This window comes from Lepus europaeus, chromosome 5, assembly GCF_033115175.1.
Source record: "Lepus europaeus isolate LE1 chromosome 5, mLepTim1.pri, whole genome shotgun sequence".
NCBI lineage: Eukaryota > Metazoa > Chordata > Mammalia > Lagomorpha > Leporidae > Lepus > Lepus europaeus.
In genome coordinates this window covers 93,963,138-93,975,385 of record NC_084831.1, presented here as the reverse complement: position 1 = coordinate 93,975,385, position 12,248 = coordinate 93,963,138, and the positions used below count along the sequence as shown (strand labels likewise).

Genomic DNA, 12,248 nt, shown 5'->3' with positions numbered 1-12,248 from the left:
ATTGGATAGAAGACCTCTCTCTCTCTGCCTCTCCTCTCTCTATGTAACTCTGATTTTCAAATAAATAAATAGATCTTTTAAAAAAAATCCTACTCTGAATAAGGATAATAAATCTAAATATGAAATGATTAGCTTAATTGTAAGCACTTATTTATTTGAAAGGCAGAAAGTGGGGACAGAGAAAGAGAGAGAGCCCTCAACCACTGTTCACTTCCAAAATACCTGCAATAGTTATGGCCGGGCCAGACCAAAACCAGGAGCCTAGAATCTGGTCTTCCAGATGAGCGTCAGGAACCCAAGCATTCGGACCTATCCCCTGCTCCCTCCCGCAGTGCACATTAGCAGGAAGCAGGAAATCAGAAGCAGAATTTGGATTTGAATCAGGCATTCCAGTATAGGTGTAGATATCACAAGCAATGTTTTGCTTTTTTTTTTTTTAAAGATTTATTTATTAATTTGAAAGGAAGAGTTATAGAGAGGGAGAGGCAGAGGCAGGGAGAGAGAAGTCTTCCATCCACTAGTCTACTCCCCAAAAGCCCAGGGCTGGGCTAGACTGAAGCAAGGAGCCAGGAGCTTCATCTGGGTCTCTCACTCACTGGGTCATCTTCCACTGCCCACACAGGCCATAGCAGAGAGCTGGACTGGAAGTAGAAAAGCCAGGACTTGAACCAGCACCCAGATGGGATGCCAGTGCTGCAAGCAGCAGTTTAATCCACTATGCCACAGTGCCAGTCTTATTTTTAAAGACTGATTTTATTTATTTGAAAGGTACAGTAACACAGAGAGATGGACACAGAGAGATCTTCCAGGAGCCACAAACTCCACGAGTTTCCCACATGGGTGGCAGGGGCCCAAGTACTTGGTCCATCTTTTGCTGTTTCCCCACTTGCATTAGCAGAGAGCTAGAATGGAAATGGATCAGTCAGAATTTGAACCAGTATGGGATGCTGGCAAAGCAGTAGCTTAACCTGCTGCTTTGCGATGCTGGCTCCCATGTGGTATCTAGCTGCTCCAAATAGCTACCTGTAGTCTGTCTGTTAAGATGTTGGTTAAGACACTCATACCCCACACTGGAGTGGCTGGGTTCAGTTCCCAGTCTTGACTCCTGACTCCAGCTTCCTGCTAATTCACAACTTGGGAGCCAGTGGTGATGGCTCAAATGATTGAAAATCGATTGCATAGGTTTTTTTCATGGTGTACATGTTCCATGAACTTTTTGAAGTCTCACATTCTCTTAAATAGCAGCAGTACATAATAAAAAAGTATGAGCTCAATATTTTATGTATGGGTTCCTGAAAAGTAGAGTTTAAAACCAAATTTTTCACATTCATGTTTTTTCTACTATGGCCCCGTTCAGTTTCATGAGCATCTGGCTTTGGCCTGGCCTAGCTCCAGTTTTTTAGACATTTGGAGAGTTAACCAATAAGTGGCAGATCTCTGTTTGGTGGTCTGCTTTTCAAATAAATAAAATGAATATATTAAAATTAGCCCCCTCCTTACATAAATGCTTGCTGTACAGTTATAATGAAATACTAAGTATAGTTATTTTTTGAGTATGAAATTTTACTAAGCAGCATAAACTATTGGATAAAATCATGGGTTTTTTAAAAAAATAATCATTTGCCTTTAGCTTTTCCCATTTGAGTTCTACTTAAACATTTTGATCTTACACATAATTTCTTACCTGCAGCCAGAGAAACACAACATTGCTCCTTTTCTTTTGTGATCTCATTTAGCCTATATGGGACATCCATAAGTGAAGGTGAAAGAAGTGGCAGAGAAGGGAATTTTCCTACTCCACACATTTGGACGGAACCCAGAGAGAGGTGTTTGACAAAGGTTGAACCAGTCTGAACAAAACTGTAACAGAAGTAATGGGCATTTAATATTATTTGTGGAAATACAAAACTCTTTATAGTTTTTATCTTACTTGATTTCTTTCTTTAAACAATATCTCCACACAATGGTAATATCAGGTGAAAAAATTTTAATTTGGTTAGATTTCAAAACCACTTTCACTTTACTCATGATTTTAGCTGGCTTTAATTACATGGCTGTTGTGAAACAAATAGTAGGGATGAAGTTATATTCTTCTTGAAATTATGCCAATCTGGTGGTTCTCACTGGTACATTTCAATATGTGGTTTCATTTTGGAAATTTCATCATTAATGGCAAATTTCACTCACAATAACAGAACATTTTTTCTCTTACTAAAAAACTATAAAAAGAACTGTACATGCACATTCTAGAAATATATGAATTGCAGTTAATAAATAAATGCAGTGCAGTCAATGAATACATAGAAGTAAATAATATAAAACATTTTTCCCAGTAATATATTTTATTAGCTTTATAGAACAGATTTTAGTATCTTTAAGTTTGTTTTTAAATTTTCCAGATGAAAGAATGTTAATAAATTTACTATCAACTACAGAGTTTTTCAGCTTTATGGATCTATGGTAATACCTCATACTTTTAGGAGCATGCATAAGGTGACTTTCTATATATTTCTATACAAGCAAACCTATGTACTCAAGCTTTATTGGGTATACCTTGACATTTGCTTCCATGCTATATCCAGAAGAGTGGTGTAAGCACCAATTAATATAGCATCAAAGTAACATGGGATAAGATAACGTGGGATCTGCTTCAGGTAGAAGAACATAGCCTGCAACCATTTACCAACCTGTTACAAAGATAATTTAAAAAGTTAATGTATGTTTACAGGCTAGGTAGGTGTGTATATATATATATATGTGTGTGTGTGTGTGTGTATTTTTTTGACAGGCAGAGTTAGACAGCTGAGAGAGAGAGACAGAGAGAAAGGTCTTCCTTCCATTGGTTCACCCCCCCAAACGGCTGCTACAGCCGGCGTGCTGTGCCGATCCGAAGCCAGGAGCCAGGCGCTTCCTTCTGGTCTCCCATGCAGGTGCAGGGACCAAGCACTTGGGCCATCTTCCACTGCCTTCCTGGGCCACAGCAGAGAGCTGGACTGGAAGAGGAGCAACAGGGACAGAACTGGCGCCCCAACCGGGACTAGAACCCGGAGTGCCGGCGCCGCAGGTGGAGGATTAGCCTAGTGAGCCGCGGTGCTGGCCTAGGTAGGTATATTTTAAGAGCCAAATCTAAACATGCAACTTTACCATCTAGTAATTTATAAACCAGATTTTCATTTATTAGAACTGAAAGATGATGAAGAGGAGAAAGTGGTTCATGTTAGAAAACAAGGTCAATATGGAAATATAATTCTTGTAGGGCTCTTGATTTTTTATTTGGAGTAGAATATAGCTCTACTTACTTCAGCAATAGTTCCTGATCGTGAAATAAGCCGGCCACTGACATAGTCAATCATCCAATCTCCAGACCGCAAATTATCACAGAAAGGATGTCCCAAGTCATTCTTTGGTCGTATTTCTGCCAATACGGACATTAACCCTGAAATTTGGAGAAACATATTGTGTGTTATTGGCAGAGTCAGTATGTTCCCACATTCTAGGCTGCTGCTAATCACTAAATGATTTGAGCACATACAAGGCAGATAAAAGAGCTGTGTCTTCCACAATGACACTTTAGATGGCTGGAGAGAAGTGTGGCAGTACTGGTTTGAACCATATTGAAGGGGAGTACTGTCATACGAGTTATGCATACCTTTCCAAGATTCATAACTTCTGGGACCTGTCTTATTTTTTGGATTTTAAGACAACTGGCGTGGCTTTGCTATTCTAAGGCGTACGGGGAAAGAAAACTGATAAGCCTATATCTTTTCATGGGGAAAAGTGGTGGAATCATTAACATTCAGGCAATATTTAAAGATATCAGAGAAGTGGTTTCAGACAGAATAAGAACATCCATGTGATGATAAGAATAAAGCCTGTTTTGGAAAGAATCTTTTATAAATGATGAACAGTACTTGGAAATAACCAAAGTATCAAAGTGGTAGCAGATTCTAATATTTTAGAATAGCAGTAGTAATTTTATCACGTAATAAGATAGTCACTTCCACTGTTAAAAACTCATATTGTGGGGCTGGTGCTGTGGCATAGTGGGTAAAGCCGCTGCCTATAGTGCCAGCATTCCATATGGGCACCAGTTCAAGTCCTGGCTACTCTACTTCCTATCCAGCTCCCTGCTAATGTGCCTGGGAAAGCAGTGGAAGATGGCCCAAGTCCTTGGGCCCCTGGATCCATGTGGGAGACCCAGAAGAAGTTCCAAGCTCCAGCCACTGCAGCCAATTTGGGAGTGAACCAGCAGATGGAAGAATTCTCCTTCTCTCTCTCTCTGACTCTCTGTAAATGCTTTTCAAATAAAAAATAAATCTTAAAAAAAAAAAGAGGTGACTACCCTAAATGCATTTAAAAAATAAATAAAAATAAAAACCCATATTGCTTTCACTTACTTCATTTCTACTAAACTTATTTAGCTAGAATTTAATGAATTTTGCTGTGCATGTGGCATGTTATGAAAAATTAAAAATACATAAATTTAAGATATATTTTTTCCTTTAAGGGGCTAAGAGAATAAAGCTTAAAACATACAAAAATATATTTTAAAATAAAATAAAGCTTATTCTAGAAATAAAGCTTAAAGCACAAAAATGTTAGAAAAGACATTATAAAATAATGTTCGAGGCCTGGCACTGTGGCATAGCTGGTAAAGCTGCCACCTGCAGTGCCAGCATCCCATATGGGTGCTGGTTTGAGTCTCAGCTGCTCCACTTCCAATCCAGCTCTCTGCTGTGGCCTGGGAAAGCAGTAGAAGATGGCCCAAGCCTCTGTGCCCCTGCACCCATGCGGGAGACCCAGAAGTAGCTTCTGGCTCCTGTCTTTGGACCAGCTTAGCTTCAGATCAGCATAGCTCTGGCTGTTGCAGCCAACTGGGGATTGAACCAGCAGATGGAAGATCTCTCTCTGCCTCTCCTTCTCTCTCTGTGTAACTCTTTCAAATAAATCCTTAAAAATAATAATAATGTTCTACATATGTCAATTCTCAGGGAAGGCAAAATACGGCTCAGTAAATGTTGTTACCACTTTTGAAAAATGGAGTGACATGATGGAAACAGTGTTTTAGAGAACAAATCTAACATTGACTAATCCAATATTTTGTGAGGTAAGAAGAGACTAGGAAACTGGAAAAGGCATTTGGCCTACCAGTTATTATACTGGTGAAGGTGCTGGTTAATAACAACAACAAAACAGCAAAACAAACAAACAAGGAAAAGAAATTTTTTGAAAAGGTAAAAAAAAAAAAAAATAGATGCTGGTCGTTACCCACATCCCACACTGGAATATCTGGGTTCAGTACCCAGCTCTAGCTCTTAACTCCAGGATTCTGCTCAAGTAGACCCTAAGAGGCAGCCGTGATGACTCAACTGAATGGGTTCCTGACACCCAAAAGGGAGCCCTGGATTGAGTCCCCAGTTCCCAGCTTTGACCCTGGCCGGACCCTAGCTATTGTGGGCAATTGAGGGAGTGAACCAGTATATGAGAACTTTCTCACTGTCTCTCTCCTTTCAAACAAATAAATAGATTTATAGAAAACAAAACAAAACAAAACAAAAATCCTCAAGATATTATTAGCAAATTGGTTAGCTGACTTGCAGACAGGACATAAGTCCTACAATAGAATGATAACTATGGAAATAAAAAGGATATGCTATACCAAGAATAAAATGGATAAGAATCCACAAGTTATAATTACTGGTAGAATGCTGAAGATGAAAGAGGCAAATCCAAAAATGGACTCCTGGATTTCAACATAACCGAATGCATACTATTTTAAGAACTAGGGAAATAGGGAAGGGACTTTTGTTTAGATGAGAGAAAGGTCAATAAAGTTATTAAGTTTGATTAATCTGAGGCTGCTAGTAACAGCCTACTGGAAATAACCCAGTGGCTGCTGAAAATATTAAACTGTCAAAGGGAAGGCCGGCGCCGCGGCTCACTAGGCTAATCCTCTGCCTTGTGGCGCCGCACACCGGGTTCTAGTCCCGGTCAGGGTGCCGGATTCTGTCCCAGTTGCCCCTCTTCCAGGCCAGTTCTCTGCTGTGGCCCGGGAGTGCAGTGGAGGATGGCCCAAGTGCTTGGGCCCTGCACCCGCATGGGAGACCAGGATAAGCACCTGGCTCCTGATTCGGATCAGCGCGGTGCGCCGGCCACAGCGCGCTACCGCGGCAGCCATTGGAGGGTGAACCAACAGCAAAAGGAAGAACTTTCTCTCTGTCTCTCTCTCTCACTGTCCACTCTGCCTGTCACAAAAAAACAAAACAAAACAAAACAAAACAAAACAAAACAAAAAAAAAACAAACCACAAAAAAACCTGTCAAAGGGAAAGGGATTGGCATGAAGTAAGAAATAATAAATCAGGCAGGGTGATTATATTCAGAAAGGAGGAGCAGAATCGTTTCATGAGAACGCTGAAGTGAAACACAATGGCCAGAAAAGCAATCACAAAACAGAACAAATCCACATTCTTCTTTCTCCGGGTACAATTTACTTAATGGAGTTTTAGAGCTAACAATCTCTTAATAATGAACAGCATGTTGCATAAATGCTTTCCACATATCACTCATTTAATACTAACTGTAATCCCTGGGTCACATATTATTATTATTATTGTTATCTCCATTTTACAGACAAGAAAACAGTCATGGAGAGTTAACTCCAAAGTTGCACAGCTAGTTAGTGTACGCTAAGGAGTCTGGTTTTAAGCCTGTTTCTTAACCTTGATGATAAAGATTTATTAAAATAATTATACCGATTACAAAAATAAAACAATATATTCTAAGGCCATGTTAGAGGTATAATAAATAAGTGCAAAGGTTATCTAGAGGACAAAGAAATTACTGTATAAAACAATAGTTAAGAAAGGCTCAGGGTTGACTGTGGTGCAGCAGGTTAGACAGCTGCCTGTGATGCTGACATCCCATATGAATACTGGTTCAATCTCAGCTGTGCTACTTCCCATCCAGCTCCCTGCTAATGTGCTTGAAAAGACAGCAGAACATGGCCCAACTACTTGGGCTCCTGCTACCCATTTGAGAGACAAAAATGGAGTTCCAGGCTCCTGGCTTTGGTCTAGCCCAGCCCCAGCCATTGTGACCATTTGGGAAGTGAACCAGTGTTTAAAATCTCTCTCTCTCTCTGCCTTTCAAATAAATAAATAAGTATATCTTTAAAAGGGGTGTAGCAGCACTGTGACATAGTAGGTAAGGTTACCACTCATGGTGCCGGCGTCCCATATGGGTGCTGGTTTGGATCCTGGTTGTTCCACTTCCAATCCAGCTCCCTGCTGGTATGCCTGGGAAGGCAGCAGAGGATGGCCCAAATCCTTGGGCCCCTGCACCCACGTGGGAGACCCGGAGAAAGCTGCAGGCTCCTGGCTTTAGATCCACCCAGCTCTGGCTGTTGTGGACATTTGTGGAGTGAACCAGCAGATGGAGGACCTCTCTCTCTCTTTTTCTCTCTGCCTCTCTGTAGCTTTGCCTTTCAAATAAATAAACAAATCTAAAAAAAGATTTAAGATGTAAGAGTTAAATTGGTCTTGGAAGAAGAGTTAGATGGACAGAGAAAAAAGAAGTTGAAAAGGCAACATGATAAATAGGAAGCTATGATTTATGATCAAGGTGTGACAAAGCAATTTCTTAAAGAAAAATCTAAGAAAATATTAACAACAAGATGGATTACATTGAAAATTAGCCATTTGGTTCTTATAATTCTTTCAAATACTCATTACCTAATATTTTACTGTAAGTTCTCTTTATAGGATAAAAAATGACAAAAAGGTTAAAATTAGATAAAAAGGGAATAATAATATATTATATTTACAACCTAGTCTTATTTGGGGCTCAGGCAAACATACCCTGTCAAGAAACAAGTCAAGAAACATTAATATATACTTTGGGATCAAAGTGTATATAAAGAGCTATGATGTTAAGGAATAACACTGAACTGGTAATTCTAGGCAACATTTATTATTTCTTTTTGCTACATCTTGCTTTTACTGTTTTACATGAATGATCTCACTTAATACTCACAGTAGCTTTCTGAATTAGACAATACTCTCCACATTTTATAGAGGCAGAAAATGGGACATAGAAGTTACCGTTACTTGACAAAGGCTGGTCAGCAAGTACAAAGTTAGAGCCATTATATGAACCCAGGCTGTCAGACCAGACTCTTGTTTCTATAAAAAAGACATTGTATCACCCTAAAAGAAAAACAAAAGCAGAACTATCCTTATGCCTGCTTACCTTGCAGACCTGCATATTTAAGGGAAGACCAGTTTGGTATGTCATAGCATCCTCCACCATCTTCTTGTTCTTCTGATTCGCACCGGTAAAGTATCTGATTTATCTCAGCTAAAGTTAATTTGGAGGCAATACTGAGAATTGGAACATAAAGACAACCAGTTAAATACACTGAGATTCTACTTGCTGTCAATAGAAAAGGAGAAAAATTTGAATTATAATTATAGATGCTATATAATTATATTTTAAGAAATCATCATTAAAATAAATACTCTACCCAAAACACATGTATAAGTAATTAGGTAAAAGGCAAACTATGGCTAAAATTCAATCAGAAGGGGTTGGTGCTGTGGTGCAGCGGGTTAAGTTGCTGCCTGCCCCAGCATTCCATGGCTGCTCTACTTCCTATCTAGCTCCATGCTAGTGTGCCTAGGAAAGCAGCAGAGGATGCCCCAAGTGCTTGGGCCCCTACACCCATGTGGGAGACCTGAATGAAGCTCCTGGCTCCTGACTTCGGCCTGGTTCAGCCCTAGCTGTTGCAGTCATCTGGGAAGTAAATCAGTAGATGGAAGGTCTCTCTGTCTTTTCCTTTCTCTCTCTGTAACTTTGCCTTCAAAATAAATAAAATAAATCTTTAAAAAATTCATCAGAAATAACAACTAAGGAAATAATGAAGTGCAAAATTTTTAATGAATAGAAATATAGGAAAGGTTTTCTTGGTTGCTATCTTTTTATCTTATAGATTTTTTTATTCTTTCCAGTTCAGATTGAGCTTATATTCCTTTATATTCTCCTAAGTAAGACATCAGGATCATTTTATACTTGTTATGTTAAACTGAAAATACTTACCAAAGAATTAGTACAAGTATAACCAGAAGTCAAAGTTAGCCACCTAAGAAAGCATGTAATCTCTGTCTTTAGTTTCTTGCCTTGTTCCTTCCTGCTTTTTCTAGGGTCACACTGCCCCTAAGGTGCTATTGGTTGGTCAGAGGGACGTGTAACTATTATAGCCTTAACTTCTCTTTGTGCAGTTTAGTAGTGAGATTATACAGCTGGCCACACCTTAATAAAATCAAAATTGTATCCTGTGCTTCTAGCTGCTTAGGAAACTTCATTTTATGTAACTGCCATTTATATGAACCTGTGTCCTCATGAATAAATGTCTTTCTGTTTTAATAGTCTCAAATTAAAAAAATTCTTTGTGCTCTCTGTCCCAGCCTCCTTCCTCATAGCTACACTTTGTGAGTTGAGCCTGAGTTAAACATTAGTAAACTAGCAACCTCAGTAGCCACTCAATCCTAGGGCAAATTTTTCAACATGTAATAAGTAGACTCCTTGTATAAGAATTAATGGGAAACTTACTAAATCAGAATTCTTGCCCTTGGGGCTGGAGCCGTGGTGGAGTAGGTTAAGCCTCCGCCTGCAGCACCGGCATCCCATGTGGGCACTGGTTGGTTCTACTTCTGATTCAGCTCCCTGCTAATGGCCTGGGAAAGCAGTGGAAGATGGCCAAATGTTTGGACCCCTGAACCCACATGGGACACCCAAAAGAAGTTCCTGGCTCCTGGCTTCGGATCAGCTCAGTTCCAGCCCTTGAGCCAATCGGTGAGTGAACGAACCAGTGGATAAAGACCTTTCTCTCTCTCTCCCTCTGTGACTCTGTCTCTTAAATAAACAAACTAATAATTTGAGTAGCTATGAGGAGGAATGTACATTTTTATAAGCATTCTAAAGAAACAAAGCTGCTTCATCACAGACTGCTTTTAGAATGCAACTACTTTGTTGGCTGGCACCACAGCTCACTAGACTAATCCTCCACCTGCGGCGCCGGCACACCAGGTTCTAGTCCCGGTCGGGGTGCCGGATTCTATTCCAGTTGCTCCTCTTCCAGTCCAGCTCTCTGCTGCGGCCCGGGAGTGCAGTGGAGGATGGCCCAAGCGCTTGGGCCCTGCACCCGCATGGGAGACCAGGATAAGCACCTGGCTCCTGGCTTCGGATCAGCGCCGTGCGCCGGCCGCAAGCCACTGGGGGGTGAACCAATGGAAAAGGAAGACCTTTCTCTCTGTCTCTCTCTCTCACTGTCCACGCTGCTTGTAAAAAAAAAAAAAAAAAAAAAGCAACTATTAAGTGAAGTTTGAATTAAGAGCTAATATCTTCAGTTAAAAATGGCTCTTACAGAACAAAAAACACTAAACACAACAGAAAAATGGGCTTATACTGAAAATGACATTTCCCTGAATAAATTAAAATGGACCATGAACAAAATATTTTAGCTTAACTAATGTGCAAAGTAAATTAAAATGAGATGTTATTTTTAGTATCTTATATTTATCAATTTGACTAGCATTGGCTAACATTTATCGATTATTAAGTGTTTTACAAAAATGATCCTTACAAATCTATGATAGGCACTATACGCCCAAGGTCTTACTTCTTATAGCTGTAAGAGTCTGAAATAGAGCTCAAATCTGAGTAGTCTGATTCCATACTCTTCACTACTGCATTACAATCATGTATACTCAGTTTTGCTAAGGATGGCCACTTTTACATAGAGCTGAAAGTTTTAATTATATATAATCTTTCTGGAGAGAATTTGGCAATATGCATGAAAAGCCTCAGATGTATGAATATAGTCTAAACCAAAAATTCCATTTCTAGAAATCTATCCTAGTATTCACAATAGTAAACATTTATTAAACACTGACTATGTACCAGGCATTGTGTTAAGTGTTTTGCATGATATTTTTATTTAATCAACATCCAAGATATAGGTAGTGCCACTTTCCAGATGGGAAACCAATGAAGAAAGTACTAAGTAACTTGTCCAAGATCATATTGACATTGGGGAAGCGGACATTAAATCCAGGTTGAAACTGCAAAACCCATATCCTTTGGTATTATTAGGTACCACTTAGTAAGGGAATAAAGATTCATGAAACATAACTACACAAGGACCAGTGCTGTGGCGCAGTGGGTTAAAGCCCTGGCCTGACGTGCTGGCATCCCATATGGCCGCCAGTTTGAGTCCCAGCTGCTCCTCTTCTGATCCAGCACTCTGCTATGGCCTGGGATAGCAGTAAAAGATGGCCCAAGTCCTTGGGCCCTGGCACCCATGTGGGAGACCCGGAAGAAGCTCCTGGCTCCTGGCTCCTGGCTCCTGGCTTTGGATCAGTGCAGCTCCAGCTGCTGCAGCCAGTTGGGGAGTAAATCAGGGGATGGAAGACCTCTCTCTCTGTCTCTGTCTCTCTCTGTAACTCTTTCAAATAAAATTTTAAAAAATCTTAAAAAAAAAAAACCCACATAACTACAAAAAGACATACTTAATAGGGAATAATTAAAAGCAATCTAGATGCCTAAAAAATGGAGACCAATTAAATTACGCTATGGTCATGTAATAGGATATGTTAATATTTTTTGAAAAACGGGGTAATAGAGACAATATATGCAATTTTGTCTCAAATTCTTCAAAAAATTGTGTGTTTGTGTGTGTGCGTGTATATGTTTATATGGAGGGCTGTCCATAAGCATGTAGGCATGTAGTTACAGATAATGGCACAGCTGGTGCCGCAGCTCAATAGACTAATCCTCCGCCTTGCGGCACCGGCACAACCGGTTCTAGTCCCAGTCGGGGCACTGGATTCTGTCCCAGTTGCCCCTCTTCCAGGCCAGCTCTCTGCTGTGGCCTGGGAGTGCAGTGGAGGATGGCCCAAGTGCTTGGGCTCTGCACCCCATGGGAGACCAGGAGAAGCACCTGGCTTCTGCCTTTGGATCAGCGCAGTGCGCCAGCCGCAGTGCGCTGGCTGCGGCGCGCTGGCCACGGTGGCCATTGGAGGATGAACCAATGGCAAAAGGAAGACCTTTCTCTCTGTCTCTCTCTCTCACTGTCCACTCTGCCTGTCAAAAAAAAAAAAAGATCATGGCACAGATTAAAATGTTAATAACAGATGATGCTGCCACTGTAGGTATTTTGAATAGCAAGGATATAGGAGAGCTTTAAAACTG

General features: G+C 40.3%; 1 protein-coding gene across 1 annotated transcript in view; it reads right to left on the bottom strand.

Annotated features, from left to right (window-relative positions):
• AGL (amylo-alpha-1, 6-glucosidase, 4-alpha-glucanotransferase) overlaps nucleotides 1–12,248 on the bottom strand; it is an 86,231-nt gene that overhangs the window by 36,948 nt on the left and 37,035 nt on the right. The window contains exons 21-24 of the mRNA XM_062191810.1: nucleotides 8,250–8,380; nucleotides 3,300–3,436; nucleotides 2,554–2,687; nucleotides 1,685–1,860 (exon numbers count right to left, since the gene is read on the bottom strand). Of these exons, the coding sequence (XP_062047794.1) occupies nucleotides 1,685–1,860; nucleotides 2,554–2,687; nucleotides 3,300–3,436; nucleotides 8,250–8,380 (578 nt within the window). The remainder of the gene's footprint in view (nucleotides 1–1,684; nucleotides 1,861–2,553; nucleotides 2,688–3,299; nucleotides 3,437–8,249; nucleotides 8,381–12,248) is intronic.